Here is a 22,432-nt window from a genome sequence, read left to right as displayed (position 1 = left end):
GTACCTACCCTAGGGGACACGGGGAGAACATGTGAGGGTACCTACCCTAGGGGACACGGGGAGAACATGTGAGGGTACCTACGGTACCCTAGGGGACATGGGGAGAACATGTGAGGGTACCTACCCTAGGGGACACTGGGAGAACATGTGAGGGTACCTACCCTAGGGGAAACGGGGAGAACATGTGAGGGTACCTACCCTAGGGGATACTGGGAGAACATGTGAGGGTACCTACCCTAGGGGAAACGGGGAGAACATATAAACTCCACACAGAAAGGCCCTTTCGCCAACCCCGCCTCAGGTATGGGCACTGATGACGCAGAGGAGAGAACACGCTCCCAGCGCCCACAGCGGGAATCGAACCCAGGACCTTCCAGCTGTGAGGTGACAACACTACCGACTGTGCGACTGTCCCACCTCTTGGTTTTATTTATTTTTAAGATTTTAAACGTAATAAACAAATCAGCTCCGTCGTTAAAACTCTCTTCTTCCAATCATCGCCAGGGTCAAATCCTACCTCCCCTAAAAACAGCTGGAGATGGTTATCCATGCTTTGATTTCATCAAGAATACATTATTGCAACTCTTTGTATATTGGCATCGACCAGGTATCATTCAGGCGTTTACAGCTAGTGCAGAACACAGCTGCCCGCCTTCTCATCGGCACTATAAAATATGTTATAGTGTATATTGTATAGTGTTAAAGTGTTATAGTGTTGTATATATTCATAGGAGGGTTGACATACTGTGAATCAGGAGGTCCAGGTTCATTACTGAAGTCAGGATGTTCTCCTCTAGACTTGTCACTCTTCACAGACAGAAGGCTGGGAGTTGGAGACTCTGCTCTGTGGTGGACACTTCTGGAATCATACGGACAGAAATAACAATACATCAACAACAGAGACAGTGAATAATACTACTAGAAATAATACTAAGTAAATAACAGACAGTAATTAGCATAACAGTAGCTTGTATTCCATGTAGTACAAACGGTACAATGGAATGATTTGCCCAAGGAGATAAAGACAAGTGCCTCTCTAAACACTTAAAACTTAGGTCAGGATTGAGAAGGCGTTTTTAGAATCCTGAATGGGTCTGTTGAATTGAGCAATTGTAACAGTTATCTCCTTAACACATTCCGACCAGGATTACTGCATGTTTTTGTGAGGGTACCTACCCTAGGGGACACGGGGAGAACATGTGAGGGTACCTACCATAGGGGACACGCGGAGAACATGTGAGGGTACCTACCCTAGGGGACACGGGGAGAACATGTGAGGGTACCTACCCTAGGGGACATGGGGAGAACATGTGAGGGTACCTACCCTAGGGGACACGGGGAGAACATGTGAGGGTACCTACCCTAGGGGAAACGGGGAGAACATACAGTACAAACTCCACACAGAAAGGCCCTTTCGCCAACCCTGCCTTGGATATGGGCACTGATGACGCAGAGGAGAGAACACGCCCCCAGCGGGAATCGAACCCAGGACCTTCTAGCTGTGAGGAGACAACACTACCGACTGTGCCACTGTCCCCCCTCTTGGTTTTATTTTTGATAAAGATTTTAAACTTAATAAACAAATCAGCTCCGTCGTTAAAACTCTCTTCTTTCAATCATCGCCACGGTCAAATCCTACCTCCCCTAAAACAGCTGGAGATGGTTATCCATGCTTTGATTTCATCAAGAATAGATTATTGCAACTCTTTGTATATTGGCATCGACCAGGCGTCACTCAGGCGTTTACAGCTAGTGCAGAACACAGCTGCCCGCCTTCTCACCGGCACTATAAAATATGTTATAGTGTATATTGTATAGTGTTACAGTGTTATAGTGTTGTATATATTTATAGGAGGGTTGACATACTGTGAATCAGGAGGTCCAGGTTCGTTACTGAAGTCAGGAGGTATTCCTTTAGACAGGTCACTCTTCACAGACAGAAGGCTGGGAGTTGGAGACTCTGCTCTGTGGTGGACACTTCTGGAATCATACAGACAGAAATAACAATACATAAACAACAGAGACAGTGAATAATACTACTAGAAATAATACTAAGTAAATAACAGACAGTAATTAGCATAACAGTAGCTTGTATTCCATGTAGTACAAACGGTGCAATGGAATGATTTGCCCAAGGAGATAAAGACAAGTGCCTCTCTAAACACTTAAAACTTAGGTCATGATTGAGAAGGCGTTTTTAGAATCCTGAATGGGTCTGTTGCATTGAGCAATTCTAACAGTTATCTCCTTAACACATTACGACCAGGATTACTGCATGTTTTTGTGAGGGTACCTACCCTAGGGGACACGGGGAGAACATATGAGGGTACCTACCCTAGGGGACACGGGGAGAACATGTGAGGGTACCTACCCTAGGGGACACGGGGAGAACATGTGAGGGTACCTACCCTAGGGGACACGGGGAGAACATGTGAGGGTACCTACGGTACCCTAGGGGACATGGGGAGAACATGTGAGGGTACCTACCCTAGGGGACACTGGGAGAACATGTGAGGGTACCTACCCTAGGGGAAACGGGGAGAACATGTGAGGGTACCTACCCTAGGGGATACTGGGAGAACATGTGAGGGTACCTACCCTAGGGGAAACGGGGAGAACATATAAACTCCACACAGAAAGGCCCTTTCGCCAACCCCGCCTCAGGTATGGGCACTGATGACGCAGAGGAGAGAACACGCTCCCAGCGCCCACAGCGGGAATCGAACCCAGGACCTTCCAGCTGTGAGGTGACAACACTACCGACTGTGCGACTGTCCCACCTCTTGGTTTTATTTATTTTTAAGATTTTAAACTTAATAAACAAATCAGCTCCGTCGTTAAAACTCTCTTCTTCCAATCATCGCCAGGGTCAAATCCTACCTCCCCTAAAAACAGCTGGAGATGGTTATCCATGCTTTGATTTCATCAAGAATACATTATTGCAACTCTTTGTATATTGGCATCGACCAGGTATCATTCAGGCGTTTACAGCTAGTGCAGAACACAGCTGCCCGCCTTCTCATCGGCACTATAAAATATGTTATAGTGTATATTGTATAGTGTTAAAGTGTTATAGTGTTGTATATATTCATAGGAGGGTTGACATACTGTGAATCAGGAGGTCCAGGTTCATTACTGAAGTTAGAAAAATGTAACAGTGAGTAAAGTAAAGTAAAATCAAATAGCAGGATTAACATACTTTGTATGTGGAGACTCTGGTCTGTGGATGTGATGTTTGACAGCTCCCTCCTCCTCCTCTCTCTCCTCACACTGACTCATCTTTGGTCTTCAGGAAACCTGTCAAGATTACAGGCATGCACGCACGCACACACACACACACACACACACACATGCACATTTTAACCATTTATTTATGTCAACACAAAGGAGATGCATCGAAGGACACAAATATTATTGGTGCAGTAGAGTTACTTTTACAAAACCATGGGATGTGTTTTCATGATACAATAGACATGTCACTCAGCACTCTATGGGTAAAAGTAACGGTTTCTCCGCCATATATGGTGTTTTACCTCCTTTTGGGGAATCCCAGGTTGGTGAAACCCTCTAACAACCAGTCTGTGGTATAATGTCCTAGTGAAACCCTCTAACAACCAGTCTGTGGGTATAATGTCCTAGTGAAACCCTCTAACAACCAGTCTGTGGGTATAATGTCTAGTGAAACCCTCTAACAACCAGTCTGTGGTATAATGTCCTAGTGAAACCCTCTAACAACCAGTCTGTGGGTATAATGTCTAGTGAAACCCTCTAACAACCAGTCTGTGGTATAATGTCCTAGTGAAACCCTCTAACAACCAGTCTGTGGTATAATGTCTAGTGAAACCCTCTAACAACCAGTCTGTGGGTATAATGTCCTAGTGAAACCCTCTAACAACCAGTCTGTGGGTATAATGTCTAGTGAAACCCTCTAACAACCAGTCTGTGGTATAATGTCCTAGTGAAACCCTCTAACAACCAGTCTGTGGGTATAATGTCCTAGTGAAACCCTCTAACAACCAGTCTGTGGGTATAATGTCTAGTGAAACCCTCTAACAACCAGTCTGTGGTATAATGTCCTAGTGAAACCCTCTAACAACCAGTCTGTGGGTATAATGTCCTAGTGAAACCCTCTAACAACCAGTCTGTGGGTATAATGTCCTAGTGAAACCCTCTAACAACCAGTCTGTGGGTATAATGTCTAGTGAAACCCTCTAACAACCAGTCTGTGGGTATAATGTCTAGTGAAACCCTCTAACAACCAGTCTGTGGGTATAATGTCTAGTGAAACCCTCTAACAACCAGTCTGTGGTATAATGTCCTAGTGAAACCCTCTAACAACCAGTCTGTGGTATAATGTCTAGTGAAACCCTCTAACAACCAGTCTGTGGGTATAATGTCTAGTGAAACCCTCTAACAACCAGTCTGTGGGTATAATGTCTAGTGAAACCCTCTAACAACCAGTCTGTGGTATAATGTCCTAGTGAAACCCTCTAACAACCAGTCTGTGGGTATAATGTCTAGTGAAACCCTCTAACAACCAGTCTGTGGTATAATGTCTAGTGAAACCCTCTAACAACCAGTCTGTGGGTATAATGTCTAGTGAAACCCTCTAACAACCAGTCTGTGGTATAATGTCCTAGTGAAACCCTCTAACAACCAGTCTGTGGGTATAATGTCCTAGTGAAACCCTCTAACAACCAGTCTGTGGGTATAATGTCTAGTGAAACCCTCTAACAACCAGTCTGTGGTATAATGTCCTAGTGAAACCCTCTAACAACCAGTCTGTGGGTATAATGTCCTAGTGAAACCCTCTAACAACCAGTCTGTGGGTATAATGTCCTAGTGAAACCCTCTAACAACCAGTCTGTGGGTATAATGTCCTAGTGAAACCCTCTAACAACCAGTCTGTGGGTATAATGTCCTAGTGAAACCCTCTAACAACCAGTCTGTGGGTATAATGTCCTAGTGAAACCCTCTAACAACCAGTCTGTGGGTATAATGTCTAGTGAAACCCTCTAACAACCAGTCTGTGGGTATAATGTCTAGTGAAACCCTCTAACAACCAGTCTGTGGTATAATGTCTAGTGAAACCCTCTAACAACCAGTCTGTGGGTATAATGTCCTAGTGAAACCCTCTAACAACCAGTCTGTGGTATAATGTCCTAGTGAAACCCTCTAACAACCAGTCTGTGGTATAATGTCTAGTGAAACCCTCTAACAACCAGTCTGTGGGTATAATGTCTAGTGAAACCCTCTAACAACCAGTCTGTGGGTATAATGTCTAGTGAAACCCTCTAACAACCAGTCTGTGGTATAATGTCCTAGTGAAACCCTCTAACAACCAGTCTGTGGGTATAATGTCTAGTGAAACCCTCTAACAACCAGTCTGTGGTATAATGTCCTAGTGAAACCCTCTAACAACCAGTCTGTGGTATAATGTCTAGTGAAACCCTCTAACAACCAGTCTGTGGGTATAATGTCTAGTGAAACCCTCTAACAACCAGTCTGTGGTATAATGTCCTAGTGAAACCCTCTAACAACCAGTCTGTGGGTATAATGTCCTAGTGAAACCCTCTAACAACCAGTCTGTGGGTATAATGTCTAGTGAAACCCTCTAACAACCAGTCTGTGGTATAATGTCCTAGTGAAACCCTCTAACAACCAGTCTGTGGGTATAATGTCCTAGTGAAACCCTCTAACAACCAGTCTGTGGTTATAATGTCTAGTGAATCCCTCACAATTGATCACATTCAGAAGAACCTGAACCTGAATTCAGAAGAACTTTGTTGTGTATAGATAATGCTCAATTCAATGACATCTGTCTCTCTGTGCGTCTTACTGTGAGCACAGTTTATGTTTTCAGCACAGTTCCCTCGTTTTTGATGCACAGCCAATGCCAGTTGGTACCACAAGGTGGAGCACTGCTCCCTCCCTTACCCATACCCACTTCTGTCAGGCTGTGATCAACTGTCTGCCAGTGAGTGTCAGATGGCTGCTAATGTTTTGAATTGACTTCTAAACAAGTTGTGATGGTGGGTTTAGGCTACTATGCTAAGCATTCAAATGACTGTCTCTCTCTCTCACTCACTGAATGAATTGAAATGCAAAAAATGGGCCATCTTCCCTGCATGTTTTTCCAGCATCAGTTCAAACGTTTTGGTAGGATATAAATAAGGCTGTGTGGCCAAACTGCAAATCTGCAATAATTGTCGTATTGTCATTTGTAACTTTATTTAACCGTTATTCCTTTTTTCATAGAAGTGTGTATTTGTATGTCATGTATTTAATGTTCAGATTAATTGAAAATGGAGGATAATTCAACAGATACAATGCCAAGGGGCTTGTCTTTGGTGTATAATATTAATTATATTGCACTGTCACTAACTTGAACTCAGAAAAGTACATTTAACCTTTATTTTTCTCGTCTCGTCTCGTCTATTTTCCCCCTCATCTTTTTTCTCGTCTCACCACGCATCTAAAAGGCACGACTGCAATTCATCTTAATGTCTTTTATGGCGTGCACGGTCTGGGAAGAACCTGTTAAACAACTCACGGAACTTTATCGTTTCAATTTCCCAGAGTAACATTTTTCAGTTCCTTGTTCCTGACATGACAAGCAGGCGCGGAGATATAGGCGAGGCAGTCGCCTCAGGCCAGGGCTCAGGGGGCCGCTCCCGCATGCGTGGTATTAAACTGTATTCTCTCTCTCTCTCTCGCTCTCTCCCACAAACACGCTGTTAAGTTACCGCGAATAAAGCTACATTTCCTGTCAATAATAAGCAGTGTAACATGTAGTTCATTGGGAGGTAAAGGGTGACGCTGTATTGTGAAGGCCCCTTCACGGCGCAGGCAGGAAATCGAGTGTTTAAACTGGGCTGCTTGGCTGCACGTTAAGAGTAGACTGATTTGCTCTGGTCTGTCCGGTGGCTGTACAGTACTGCTCTGCAATCGCCTGATAAAAGGTGAGTTTTGATTCTTTGAACAGTCAAAACAAGACCCAAAGATTACCACAGGCACTTTCAAAAGAGGGCAAGATAGATGGAGTAAAAGGTGGAATACAAACACAACAGCTCCATCCACATGCACTGAGTCTTACTTAGTGGAGGTGGGGTGAAGTCGCATGACAGGAATACCAACTTAAGACAACAACAGCATCAGAAAGACGGACGGACATGCCCACGTGAACTTTACCACTTGAATTGAAACATTAAGACACTATTTAATCAACAAATCCCGAATGTACAGACGGCAGGCGGCACAACTTGAACTGTATGCGAGTAGCGGCCTTATACACCCTCCAGTATTTTATTAGCTCCGTTAGGAATGAATGGTTATGGATATCATATACATTTTGACATGTGACGTGATTTTCAATATGCAACCTGTGAGGCTACATTATGTGTATTCATTGATTCAGGTATGCTGGTATAACTGGTATAGCTGAGCCACGTTGAGGGGTTCAGTCGGAAGTGGTATCACCGTGGTATCACCGTGCGGCCGGGGGGGTGTGTGGTAGTAGTCAATCTGGCCTCAGGGCCCCGTGGGACATTCCCTCCGCCACTGATGACAAGCCTCTGTTACGGGTCTCAGGGCTGCTGAGTACCTCATTAATAAAACTGAACCTGAATAAACAGGGATAAAGACGGAGCAATGAGTGTTGCTTTTCTTTCCAGAACGTAACTGAGGGGAACCAGAAGCTGCGCTCCTTATATTGGGACCCCAGAGAACCTGGGCTAGAAGAACAAACGTTCCGTCCTCTCACTGCATGTTACACTTTGCTAGTGCAACTAATTCACAGTATTAATTGTGAACCTTCATGAAACGAAATTATTAAATAATTAAACAGACTCTTAAAAACACATCAAGTTGGGTCACACTCTCCTGGCGCTGCCACACCTCTGTTGATTTACTCAACACTGGGGCTAATATTTGTCGGCCCCAGAGCCTATAGAAGGCTCTGCTCAGCCCTCTGGCCCCGTGAGGTGCACTGGCTTTTGACCAATGACAGCTTTATTATTTACTTTCTAATTCGTTTTCTCCATGTCCGTTGACGAAAACATGAAGTTAAGAGATTGGGGCATATCATCCAATGGATTAAAATAACGAAAGGAAAGAGACAAATATTATACGTTTTGTGGGTTTGAAATTCTTGCTTTTTGGGGCAGAGACAGACCGACACGGCTTATTGGACCCATAAAGATATAAGACACAAAGTTAAGAAACAAAATGGCTAGTTCAATCACATTGGAAGTGGCTCGGGAGACATCCTTTGGTTAGACATAAGGTTGGTGAGGGGTGCGTTAAAACGACCGCATTAAGGTTGGTGAGGGGTGCGTTAACACGACTGGATTAAGGTTGGTGAGGGGTGCGTTAAGACGACCGGGTTAAGGTTGTTGAGGGGTGCGTTAAGGGTTAGGTTAGGTTTAGGTGTGCTGTCCCGTGGGAGGTTAGGTTATAGGGTGAGGGTTTGAGATGGTTAACATCGGTAGACAACTTGACTGCGTGTGCGTGCGTTTGTCTTGATTTGTGAGTTATCTTGGCACAGCACCATGGGTGTGTACGCATAACAAAACCATGACGCTTCTATGCGACGATTGGTATGAAAAACATAATTGAAGCTGAGAAGGGCCATGCCAATGTCGGCTATGGGGATTAATGTGGTTGACACGCACTGTAGGAGGAGAAGATGATGAGTTCAGATATGTACCAGTGCCACTGTCTGCTATGTTGTTTAAAGCTGCATTACACCTCAAGCAGACTGTAATTATGAAACCTTTTAATTAATTGTCTGGTTTGGGTGTTATTTTGTTCATAAAGTGCATGTGATCCTCAACACAGGATTTGATATATCCAGACTAACATTATTAGTATATTGCCTTCACCACCAATAACCATGATAGTACAGCACTATCTGCACCCTCACTATGCCAGCTTGTGAATGTGATCGACATTTGCATTAATGTTTTATTTTTGCCACGGACATGCAAAACAATTAAATGATCAATGATATTACCAGAACACAAATGTATAGCCTACAGTACTAATAGACTCTTGACATGTCATATATTGTCTACTCTATTCCACTGCGCTACACATTTTAAAATAAGTGACTTATCAAAAAAAGCCAATCTACAAGCTCACAACACATTACGGCATGTTGTGACCTTGTAGATCAGCAATTGTCCTTTCTTCTTAGCCTATAATGACATGCCCAAAATCAGGATGTCAGGGTTAAAGTAGTTATAGATATATACAGTAGTTACCCAATTAACTTACCCAGCAAGACTGGGAAGTTATCCACTGTATACTGGCAGGTGGCCGTCCTGAGACAGGCATTACTGTATGTGGCATAATTATTAATGCATGGTCCAAGTACAGTATATTCCATGTTTGGGATTTCAATAAATGGGTCTTATACAGTAAGTACAGTTGCAAGAGAAAGGGACACTTGGCTGCAAAGCTGAATGGGTGTGCAGTTACTGCAGTATACTTCATATTAGGTTATTAAAGCTGAATGGGTGTGCCGTATACTTCATATTAGGTTATTAACAAAAGAGCCACGTCGTAGTAAATCCTGTACATACAAACAAAGCGTGAAATGCAGATTTAAAGGTTAGGTTATTAAAGCTGAATGGGTGTGCAGTAATACTTCATATTAGGTTATTGCAGATGGCCTTTCAGAGGACAGTGTTACTTGGGGACATGAGGAGAGTTCTACAGGCTAAACTAGTTTTGTAGCTTAAATAGTTGTTGTCAGAACATTAAGGTGTGTGGTACTGTACTGTACTGTACTGTATGTTGATGAGTCAACTATGCAATGCCAATGGAAACATACCTGAGATTCAAAAAAGATAATTAAGTACATGATGAGTGATTCATGACCTATTTCAGCATTTTTCAATATGTTCCGCCACTGGGATTTCTTATAGGACCTTTTGATATGTTGTTACTAACATATTTATGAAACAAAACAAGTTGAAGGAGTTTCGAGCAACTTAAAACTGTCTGTGGTGTTCTCATAAGCACGAGTAGACGATAGAAATGACAAACAAGACACCCCGGGTCACCGGTGTGGTGGTACGGGCGCCCTAGGCTGCAATGGTTCGAATCCCGATCCCGACGACCTTTGCTGCGTGTTACTCCCCGTCCCCATATGCTGTGAGTTACTGTCCTATCAATAAAGGCCCAAAACATAAATCTTAAGAAAGAAAACAAGAGTAAATCCTTTGAATAAAATGTTACATGTCCAGTTATGAATAATAATTCACTGCTTCAACTTATGAAATCTCATCTTCCTTTATTGTCCCACTGGGGACAAATTCACACCACAAAGATGTTATGCGTAGTCATCAAATGTTTGTTTGAATCTTTACCTGTCATGAATCCCGTCCGCCCATGGTTCTGTACTGTACACCACCCTTGGTTCTGCTTCTGTACTGTAGACTTTGGACTGGATAATAAAATGACTTCTGTGTCCTGATTAGATAAAGTGGAGATGGGCGGAGAGACAGAGAGAGAGAGGGACAGAGAGACAGAGACAGAGAGAGACAGAGAGAGGAGAGACAGAGACTATTAGATTATAACTAAAGAAAAAGATAAATGCATCACATATTGGAACGAACTCACAAAATCACAACACAAACTAGAAACATATTTGGCTCTAAACAGACAGTATACTGTGGCAGACTACACCTAACCACAGAAACTGATACAAACCTGAGAAAGACTTTGACAATGTGCACGGACAGTAGGGCTGACCCAAAAAAAATCGATTAATCGACGTTCGATCGATAAGCACGGGAGTCTAAAATAAAAAGATCGAATAGTCATTAACCCATTTTGACCTGAGATCAGATTCTAAAAATGTCTTCTACATCCTGACACTTTTCTGAAAAAGCTATGTTTCTATGTCAGTGGTTCTTCGATTTGTCAAATAGCAGACCTACAAGCTCATAGCGCGCCACTCGGTGGCGCGCTATGAGCTTGTAGATTTGCTATTTTTCAATAGCTAAAGCATAACATGATGCTCACACCAAAAGGGATTCCCACCAAAAATGGGTTAAAAAGAAAAGCGGCCCCTTTTGGTCCGCGAGCCGGCCCCTCCGTCCTCACGTGTTAACAAGGAAGTCAAGAAGTCCAAGACCACTTTGATGGAAAAATAATGTGCCACGTTATGCAAAGTTGGCACCTATTATAGCGAAGAGGATTCTATCCATCCCTGATTCCCTGCCACTACAACCCCTTCGGAGCGCATCTTCTCCAAAGCGGGATTTATTGTCTCTTTTCTGCACTAATATAATAAGTACGGTAACTAACTATATAGGGGTGGGCAACTGGCGGCCCGGGGGCCACATGCGGCCCCCACATTCAGAAGAACCATTGTATCTGTTGTGTCGTGTCTTGTCTTACTATGCTAGATCTAGATAGCACAAAGTGAGGAGACTTGCTTTATAGCTAGATGTTAACACTTTGTTGTGTATAGATAATGCTCAATTCAATGACATCTGTCTCTCTGTGCGTCTTACTGTGAGCACAGTTTATGTTTTCAGCAGTTTTCGAAGCACAGCCAATCCCAGTTGGTACCACAAGGTGGAGCACTGCTCCCTCCCTTACCCATACCCACTTCTGTCAGGCTGTGATCAACTGTCTGCCAGAGAGTGTCTAGAATAGATGCTAATGTTTTGAATTGACTTCTAAACAAGTTGTGATGGTGGGTTTAGGCTACTATGCTAAGCATTCAAATGACTGTCTCTCTCTCTCACTCACTGAATGAATTGAAATGCAAAAAATGGGCCATCTTCCCTGCATGTTTTTCCAGCATCAGTTCAAACGTTTTGGTAGGATATACATAAGGCTGTGTGGCCAAACTGCAAATCTGCAATAATTGTCGTATTGTCATTTGTAACTTTATTTAACCGTTATTCCTTTTTTCATAGAAGTGTGTATTTGTATGTCATGTATTTAATGTTCAGATTAATTGAAAATGGAGGATAATTCAACAGATACAATGCCAAGGGGCTTGTCTTTGGTGTATAATATTAATTATATTGCACTGTCACTAACTTGAACTCAGAAAAGTACATTTAACCTTTATTTTTCTCGTCTCGTCTCGTCTATTTTCCCCCTCATCTTTTTTCTCGTCTCACCACGCATCTAAAAGGCACGACTGCAATTCATCTTAATGTCTTTTATGGCGTGCACGGTCTGGGAAGAACCTGTTAAACAACTCACGGAACTTTATCGTTTCAATTTCCCAGAGTAACATTTTTCAGTTCCTTGTTCCTGACATGACAAGCAGGCGCGGAGATATAGGCGAGGCAGTCGCCTCAGGCCAGGGCTCAGGGGGCCGCTCCCGCATGCGTGGTATTAAACTGTATTCTCTCTCTCTCTCTCGCTCTCTCCCACAAACACGCTGTTAAGTTACCGCGAATAAAGCTACATTTCCTGTCAATAATAAGCAGTGTAAAATGTAGTTCATTGGGAGGTAAAGGGTGACGCTGTATTGTGAAGGCCCCTTCACGGCGCAGGCAGGAAATAGGGTGTTTAAACTGGGCTGCTTGGCTGCACGTTAAGAGTAGACTGATTTGCTCCGGTCTGTCCGGTGGCTGTATATACAGTTGTTAGCCCTGCTCTGCAATAAAAGGTGAGTTTTGATTCTTTGAACAGTCAAAACAAGACCCAAAAATGACCACAGGCACTTTCAAAAGAGGGCAAGATAGATGGAGTAAAAGGTGGAATACAAACACAACAGCTCCATCCACATGCACTGAGTCTTACTTAGTGGAGGTGGGGTGAAGTCGCATGACAGGAATACCAACTTAAGACAACAACACCATCAGAAAGACGGACGGACATGCCCACGTGAACTTTACCACTTGAATTGAAACATTAAGAGACTATTTTAATCAACAAATCCCGAAGCCGTCCCATTCATCACAGCCATGTACAGACGGCAGGCGGCACAACTGTATGCGAGTAGCGGCCTTATACACCCTCCAGTATTTTATTAGCTCCGTTAGGAATGAATGGTTATGGTCCTGGATATACATTTTGACATGTGACTTGATTTTCAATTTGCTCCTTATATTGGGACCCCAGAGAACCGAAAGCTGCGCTCCTTATATTGTGACCCCAGAGAACCTGGGCTAGAAGAACAAACGTTCCGTCCTCTCACTGCATGTTACACTTTGCTAGTGCAACTAATTCACAGTATTAATTGTGAACCTTCATAAAACGAAATTATTAAATAATTAAACAGACTCTTAAAAACACATGAAGTTGGGTCACACTCTCCTGGCGCTGCCACACCTTTGTTGATTTACTCATCATTGGGGCTAATATTTGTCGGCCCCAGAGCCTATAGAAGGCTCTGCTCAGCCCTCTGGCCCCGTGAGGTGCACTGGCTTTTGACCAATGACAGCTTTATTATTTACTTTCTAATTCGTTTTCTCCATGTCCGTTGACGAAAACATGAAGTTAAGAGATTGGGGCATATCATCCAATGGATTAAAATAACGAAAGGAAAGAGACAAATATTATACGTTTTGTGGGTTTGAAATTCTTGCTTTTTGGGGCAGAGACAGACCGACACGGCTTATTGGACCCATAAAGATATAAGACACAAAGTTAAGAAACAAAATGGCTAGTTCAATCACATTGGAAGTGGCTCGGGAGACATCCTTTGGTTAGACATAAGGTTGGTGAGGGGTGCGTTAAGACGACCGGATTAAGGTTGGTGAGGGGTGCGTTAAGACGACCGGGTTAAGGTTGTTGAGGGGTGCGTTAAGGGTTAGGTTAGGTTTAGGTGTGCTGTCCCGTGGGAGGTTGGGTTATAGGGTGAGGGTTGGAGATGGTTAACATCGGTAGACAACTTGACTGCGTGTGCGTGCGTTTGTCTTGATTTGTGAGTTATCTTGGCACAGCGCCATGGGTGTGTACGCATAACAAAACCATGACGCTTCTATGCGACGATTGGTATGAAAAACAAAAGGGCCATGCCGATGTCTGCTATGGGGATTAATGTGGTTGACACGCACTGTAGGAGGAGAAGATGAGTTCAGATATGTACCAGTGCCACTGTCTGCTATGTTGTTTAAAGCTGCATTACACCTCAAGCAGACTGTAATTATGAAACCTTTTAATTAATTGTCTGGTTTGGGTGTTATTTTGTTCATAAAGTGCATGTGATCCTCAACACAGGATTTGATATATCCAGACTAACATTATTAGTATATTGCCTTCACCACCAATAACCATGATAGTACAGCACTATCTGCACCCTCACTATGCCAGCTTGTGAATGTGATCGACATTTGCATTAATGTTTTATTTTTGCCACGGACATGCAAAACAATTAAATGATCAATGATATTACCAGAACACAAATGTATAGCCTCCAGTACTAATAGACTCTTGACGTGGCATATATTGTCTACTCTATTCCACTGCGCTACACATTTTAAAATAAGTCACTTATCAAAAAAAGCCAATCTACAACCTCACAACACATTACGGCATGTTGTGACCTTGTAGATCAGCAATTGTCCTTTCTTCTTAGCCTATAATGACATGCCCAAAATCAGGATGTCAGGGTTAAAGTAGTTATAGATATATACAGTAGTTACCCAATTAACTTACCCAGCAAGACTGGGAAGTTATCCACTGTATACTGGCAGGTGGCCGTCCTGAGACAGGCATTACTGTATGTGGCATAATGCATGGTCCAAGTACAGTACATTCCATGTTTGGGATTTCAATAAATGGGTCTTATACAGTAAGTACAGTTGCAGTCCGAGAAAGGGACACTTGGCTGCAAAGCTGAATGGGTGTGCAGTTACTGCAGTATACTTCATATTAGGTTATTAAAGCTGAATGGGTGTGCCGTATACTTCATATTAGGTTATTAACCCATTCTGGCCGGGAACCCATTTTGGTGTTAGCACGATGTTATGCTTTAGCTATTGAAAAATAGCAGATCTACAAGCTCGTAGCGCGCCACCGAGTGGCGCGCTACGAGCTTGTAGGTCTGCTATTTTTGAAAAATCAAAGAACGACTGACATTTTTTAGAATCTGATCTCAGGTCAGAATGGGTTAATCAGACCAGTGTGTGTCCAGTGGAAACCTCGTATGAATCTGATCTCAGGTCAGAATGGGTTAACAAAAGAGCCACGTCGTAGTAAATCCTGTACATACAAACAAAGCGTGAAATGCAGATTTAAAGCTGAATGGGTGTGCAGTATACTTCATATTAGGTTATTGCAGATGGCCTTTCAGAGGACAGTGTTACTTGGGGACATGAGGAGAGTTCTACAGGCTAAACTAGTTTTGTAGCTTAAATAGTTGTTGTCAGAACATTAAGGTGTGGTACTGTACTGTACTGTACTCTATGTTGATGAGTCAACTATGCAATGCCAATGGAAACATACCTGAGATTCAAAACAGATAATTAAGTACATGATGAGTGATTCATGACCTATTTCAGCATTTTTCAACATGTTCCGCCACTGGGATTTCTTATAGGACCTTTTGATATGTTGTTACTAACATATTTATGAAACAAAACAAGTTGAAGGAGTTTCGAGCAACTTAAAACTGTCTGTGGTGTTCTCATAAGCACGAGTAGACGATAGAAATGACAAACAAGACACCCCGGGTCACCGGTGTGGTGGTACGGGCGCCCTAGGCTGCAATGGTTCGAATCCCGATCCCGACGACCTTTGCTGCGTGTTACTCCCCGTCCCCATATGCTGTGAGTTACTGTCCTATCAATAAAGGCCCAAAACATAAATCTTAAGAAAGAAAACAAGAGTAAATCCTTTGAATAAAATGTTACATGTCCAGTTATGAATAATAATTCACTGCTTCAACTTATGAAATCTCATCTTCCTTTATTGTCCCACTGGGGACAAATTCACACCATAAAGATGTTATGCGTATAGTCATCAAATGTTTGTTTGAATCTTTACCTGTCATGAATCCCGTCCGCCCATGGTTCTGTACTGTACACCACCCTTGGTTCTGCTTCTGTACTGTAGACTTTGGACTGGATAATAAAATGACTTCTGTGTCCTGATTAGATAAAGTGGAGATGGGCGGAGAGACAGAGAGAGACAGAGAGAGAGACAGAGAGAGAGGGACAGAGAGAGACAGAGAGAGACAGAGAGAGAGGGACAGAGAGAGACAGAGAGAGACAGAGAGAGGAGAGACAGAGACTATTAGATTATATATAAAGAAAATGATAAATGCGATCACATATTGGAACGAACTCACACAATCACAACAAACTAGAAACATATTTGCCTCTAAACAGACAGTATACTGTGGCAGACTACCTAACCACAGTAACTGATACAAACCTGAGAAAGACTTTGACAATGTGCACGGACAGTAGGGCTGACCCAAAAAAAAAAAACGTATATATTTACATTTGGCAGCAGCACCTGCAATTCAGTAACCTATACACATTTCAAAAGGCTTTGCTATGCTATGCTATTAATATTTTTTCTAATAAGGTTTGTCCTTATAGATAGAAATGTGATCATCTTTGTATAGTTTTGTATATTAACAATATAATTATTAACGCACAGGGCCTCGCATTTCTCCAAGGCAGCTATGATTGCGAGCCATGCGTGGCGTGCGCCTCGCGCAGCAACCACTCGTCTCGCTGCTGTCATAAAGCCTCGATTTCAGTTAATTTTACGGCAAGAGAGAAGCAAAATGCCGTTCCTTTACACTTGCGTGTGCCATTTCCACGAAGCCTCTGAGTTTATTTCAGTTATAAATGCAAACAGACAGACAGACAGACAGACAGACAGACAGACAGACAGACACTGAGATACACTTCATTTAACAGTTATTCCTTTTTTCATAGAAGTGTGTATTTGTATGTCATGTCTTTAATGTTCAGATTAATTGAAAATGGAGGATAAATCAACAGATAAAATGCCAAGGGGCTTGTCTTTGGTGTATAATACTAATTATATTGCACTGTCACAAAGAGTAATGAACAAATGTTTATCGATATATGTCTTTTACAAGCTAAGAGAATGATAGCATTGACCTGGAAGAGGCCAGACAAACCAAGTATCACACAGCGGTTCAAGGAATTATGTTTATGTTTACCTTTGGAAAAGATTGCATTACATTCTTAAGGACAAACAAGAAAAGTTTCAGGAAGTGTGGGGACGTTTTATAAGTTATATAAAGAACAAAAATGTGTCACATTTAATGGATGGAGCTGAAGAGGAGTATAGTGCCGTTGTTGTTTTTGTTTTTTTGTGGTTATTGTTGTTTTGCTTTCTTTATACCAGTAATTGTCTTGTAATGTTCATTGTTGTTTTTTGTATGTTTGTATTGTCAGTTGTGTGTGTGTAAAAAAGGAAAATAAATGCATTGTTTAAAAATATATATATTGCACTGTCACTAACTTAAACTCAGAAAAGTACATTTAACCTTTATTTGTTTTCTTATAAAAGGACAAAGTCTTCATTTTCAGAATTTCAATGATGCTGAGATTACAGAAGACATAATACAATACAGGCTGTTGAAAATATTTAAGGATATGTAGCTGTTGCTTAGTTTAGTATTAGAAAAAGTAACTAAAGTATTCAATATTCAGAGATACATGTAGTATAGGCTTATTGTTAACCACAGGTTAAGTGTAAACACAACATACTAACGGCATAAATATATACTTTTATATATACCTGTGTACACCTTGTCCTTGTTGAGCAGAGCAGAGCTGGAGAGCACAGAGGAAAAAGATGGCCCAAATGATCTTCTGACTGTTTGGGAGGATGGAACGAGACACTTCCTCGTTCCGCCCACACTAGAAGAGCAGATCTACAAGCTCACAGCGCGTCGCATCGCGCCGCGCTGTGAGCTTGTAGATCTGATGGCTGCGACGTGACAGAGAGGGAGAGAGAGAATCACGCAGACCGCGTCCATTTTACCATATTATATTAAAGTTAATGGCAACGTGCTACCTATAGGTGCAATGGCAGCCCATTCATCCAAACAGAAAAGTCCTCTCTGATTGTATTACACAACGTCAAACTCACCAACATTGCAGCTGTGTGTTTGTTTCATAAAAGTCCACTGTAGACATGTTGTTATGAGCTACTTTGGGTCCTTGCAGCTGCTTATTTTTCTAAGTGCTGGAGTTTGGAAGCGCTTGTTAGACATCACTCAACTGCCCCTGGGTACCACCTGTTTTGAATTAGCACATAATGCAAGATGCAGCAGGACGTTGCTTCAGGGAAAACGAGTGCTTCTAAACTCTGATGGAAACATGGCTGGCCCACAAGTAAAAACACTTTAACCTATACTTGGGTGATACTGGTTGTAAAAACACTGTAACCTATACTTGGGTGATACTGGTTGTAAAAACACTGTAATCTATACTTGGGTGATACTGGTTGTAAAAACACTGTAATCTATACTTGGGTGATACTGGTTGTAAAAACACTGTAATCTATACTTGGGTGATACTGGTTGTAAAAACACTGTAACCTATACTTGGGTGATACTGGTTGTAAAAACACTGTAATCTATACTTGGGTGATACTGGTTGTAAAAACACTGTAACCTATACTTGGGTGATACTGGTTGTAAAAACACTGTAATCTATACTTGGGTGATACTGGTTGTAAAAACACTGTAACCTATACTTGGGTGATACTGGTTGTAAAAACACTGTAATCTATACTTGGGTGATACTGGTTGTAAAAACACTGTAACCTATACTTGGGTGATACTGGTTGTAAAAACACTGTAACCTATACTTGGGTGATACTGGTTGTAAAAACACTGTAACCTATACTTGGGTGATACTGGTTGTAAAAACACTGTAATCTATACTTGGGTGATACTGGTTGTAAAAACACTGTAATCTATACTTGGGTGATACTGGTTGTAAAAACACTGTAATCTATACTTGGGTGATACTGGTTGTAAAAACACTGTAATCTATACTTGGGTGATACTGGTTGTAAAAACACTGTAACCTATACTTGGGTGATACTGGTTGTAAAAACACTGTAATCTATACTTGGGTGATACTGGTTGTAAAAACACTGTAATCTATACTTGGGTGATACTGGTTGTAAAAACACTGTAACCTATACTTGGGTGATACTGGTTGTAAAAACACTGTAATCTATACTTGGGTGATACTGGTTGTAAAAACACTGTAACCTATACTTGGGTGATACTGGTTGTAAAAACACTGTAATCTATACTTGGGTGATACTGGTTGTAAAAACACTGTAACCTATACTTGGGTGATACTGGTTGCCGAGGAAGTTCAGACGTGTGATCAAATAACTGATGTCCAAAAGTGTCCGTTGAGTAGAAATTAAACTATATTTATTAGCTGCTTAAAGTCCTATACTTTGTCATACAAAATAAACATAACGTAAATCATCAAACGCACAGGATAGGTCATACAGATCACCAGCCTGAACACAGTCAAAAACTGGTTTACCTCTGCCACTGGCAACACCTGTGCCTGATTAGGGCCAGGGTTAAATACCTGTAAATTGACAGGAATCATGTAAAACAATATGGTGGCTCAATTCCAAGAGTGTCTGACTGCAGGGCAGGATTGATTTAATCCCCATGTCTGGGAGGTCGCAAGCTAACCGATTGGTTCCAAGCAAATCCATGGCAACGGGGCCAGATGTTGGGCCAGCAACACGTGACACTCGGTAACCATTCACAAACGTAAACAACGTAAACGTTTGACATTTCATACTAATCTAGCAGCATAATACAACTTGTAATCACTTCCTTTGGTTAGTGGTTACTTATATTATATAATATTTACGTTTCTCATGCCAATACAGCCATTTTATTGTATATAATGTGCATTATTTTCTGAACCTAGTTGCTTTTTTTACTCACAAGCCCTGGCAACACCGCCAGGGTTTCTGATTGGTTACAGAGTGTCACGTGTTGGTGTGTGTGTGTGTGTGTGTGTGTGCGCGCGCGTGCGCGCGCGTGCGCATGCTCAATGTGACTGTGTGTTGTACTACACTGCCATCTCATGGCCACAGTGCCACAGTGCAATGAAAGTGCAGTAATAGCATATACTTGAATGTACATGGTGTGTGTGGCCATGAGATGGCAGTGTTGTACAGCACACAGTCACATTGATTATGCACACACACAGATGAACGTTTATTATTTTATTTATTATTTACAATGTATTATTTATAATATATTATTTAATTTATATATTATATATAATATATATATATATATATATATTATATATATAACAATCAAAACAAAAATTATGTACTTTGAAGGTCAGAATCTTCAATAGATCAACTTCTATGTACCAAGATCACTCGATGCAGGTATAGTGCAGGAATATACACAATGATTAGTCTTTAGGGTGGTTGTGTTCCATTTGATATCCTTCTCCTATCACAGCAACTCACAAATCTTGCTGCTGTGTTTGCACATTGTTGTACTTCGCTATACATCAGCTATTTGAAAATAGCAGATCTACAAGCTCACAGCGCGTCGCGTCGTGACGTGTTGTGAAAAGAGCACCCCTTTAGGCAAGGAAAATAATGTTGGGGTCCTTGATTTACATGAAAATAACTAAAACAAGCCCAAAGGTAGCTTATAAATAAGCGGACATTTCATGTCATTCATATTCATGCTATGGTGTGGAGGAAGAAAGAATCCACAGAACATCATCTGCTGGGACTATGTGAACATGCCATATAGCAAATGAAAGATTAGGATGTTTACTTGAATACAAAAAAAAGCATGAGATGGTAGCATGTACCAGTGTGAAGCCATAATCTGTCAAAAAATTGTTTGGCGTCACTTGTTCTGCCACTCTTTGAAATACCATGCTGCATTCAGAGCCTCATATTTACAGAGTGGAACATAATGGAATAGTTTTCTTTTTTCCACATTATAGTAGACAAGATTATCTCTCATTTGATATATGTCATGGGTACGTGGCCATAGTAAAACCTAACTGAAATTCAGTTAGAAGCTAACTGAAATGTAAAATGGCTATAACTAAAAACAGTGTTTTCCAGAGCCTTGCATCCACAGAACATCATCTGCTGGGACTATGTGAACACACTATATAGCAAATGAAAGATTAGGATGTTTACTTGAATACAAAAGAAAGCATGAGTTTCTAGCATTTACCATTGTGAAGCTATAAGCTCTCAAAAATAGTTTGGTGTCACTCGTTATGCCACTCGATAAAATACCATGCTGCATTCAGACCCTCATATGTACATAGTGGAACATAATGGAATAGTGGTCTTTTTTCCACATTATAGTAGACAAGAGTATCTTTCATTTGATATCTGTCATGGGTACGTGGCCATAGTAGAACCTAACTGAAATTCAGTTAGAAGCTAACTGAAACTTCAAAGGGCTGTAACTCAGAATAGTGCTTTTTGAGCTGCAAAACCACCATGTATTCAAGTTTTGATATCTACATAACAGAACATAATTATCAACTCAGTTTATTTTTTCCATGAAAGCAGACATGCAAATTCTTGTTTTGAAATATTCCGTGTCATTGTAGCCCCACCAGAGAATATTCTATAAATTATAAAAAGGTAGGGGAGTTAACATGGGCATGCCCATGGGCATGCCCATAGAGAGCCTGGCAGTTAAAAGGTTAAACGCCTAGTCCAAATAATCGCCCCGGTCCGTGTAAATGCAGGGGCAATTCTTCTCCATTTCTTCAGCCTAATTTATATTTTGTTGATTGGCAGTGTCCTGTGCCGAAAATAGCAGATCTACAAGCTCACAACACGTTGTGGACAAAAGACTTGTAGCTCTGCCATTTCCGGTGCGGGACTCGCCACATAGTTGAAAAATAAATCGTTGTAGGACACAGGTAGTTTAACGCGGGCCATACTCAGCCAATTCTGAAGAGATTTTTACAATTGTATGTTCTCTGTGAAGAGTCCATTATCATTGGGTTGGGTGTATAAATTATGTTTTTATTACGCCTCTATCAAACAAAAATGGAGAGAGTGTCGGGACTTGGGAGGCGGACAGACACACACACACACACACACACACACACACACGGCATGCATGAAAGAGATAGATATACAACACACTATAACCTGCAGCTTGTTGGTTGGTCTTGATGTGGACGACGTGTTGATCAGCCTCTCCCACCTCCTTACTGCCATTCTTGCATTCTGATCACATGACCCCAGAGATGACGTGTACCACTTTTGTGTGCATTTGACAAAATCTGTAGTAGCATTGGCCTATATGCACCCAACCATTCCGCGTTCAGCTTGGGCCGCCGCTGCACTTACGGTCGCCAGCCGACTCATTGATAGTGGACCAAAGTGTTTCTGATATTAGAGAGAGAGACACTTGATACCTTTGTTTCCTACAAAATCCCGATCGTACGTCCACTAGCAGTGA

At 41.7% G+C, this 22,432-nt stretch overlaps 1 protein-coding gene across 5 annotated transcripts in view; it reads right to left on the bottom strand.

Annotated features, from left to right (window-relative positions):
* LOC308313259 (NACHT, LRR and PYD domains-containing protein 3-like) overlaps window positions 1-17,724 on the bottom strand; it is a 32,603-nt gene extending 14,879 nt beyond the window's left edge. For all 5 annotated transcript variants that reach the window (XR_013963870.1, XR_013963871.1, XR_013963872.1 and 2 more), the window contains exons 1-6: window positions 17,707-17,724; window positions 15,967-16,069; window positions 10,374-10,476; window positions 3,200-3,297; window positions 1,867-1,980; window positions 746-859 (exon numbers count right to left, since the gene is read on the bottom strand). Coding sequence is in view for 2 of the 5 variants with exons in the window: in XM_080760290.1 (XP_080616416.1) it covers window positions 746-859; window positions 1,867-1,980; window positions 3,200-3,279 (308 nt within the window). In the remaining 3 variants the exon portion in view is untranslated. The remainder of the gene's footprint in view (window positions 1-745; window positions 860-1,866; window positions 1,981-3,199; window positions 3,298-10,373; window positions 10,477-15,966; window positions 16,070-17,706) is intronic.
* Window positions 17,725-22,432: the final 4,708 nt, after the last annotated feature.

This window comes from Protomyctophum bolini (assembly GCF_963924005.1).
Source record: "Protomyctophum bolini genome assembly, chromosome: 3".
NCBI lineage: Eukaryota > Metazoa > Chordata > Actinopteri > Myctophiformes > Myctophidae > Protomyctophum > Protomyctophum bolini.
This window is presented reverse-complemented; position numbering and strand designations above follow the sequence as displayed.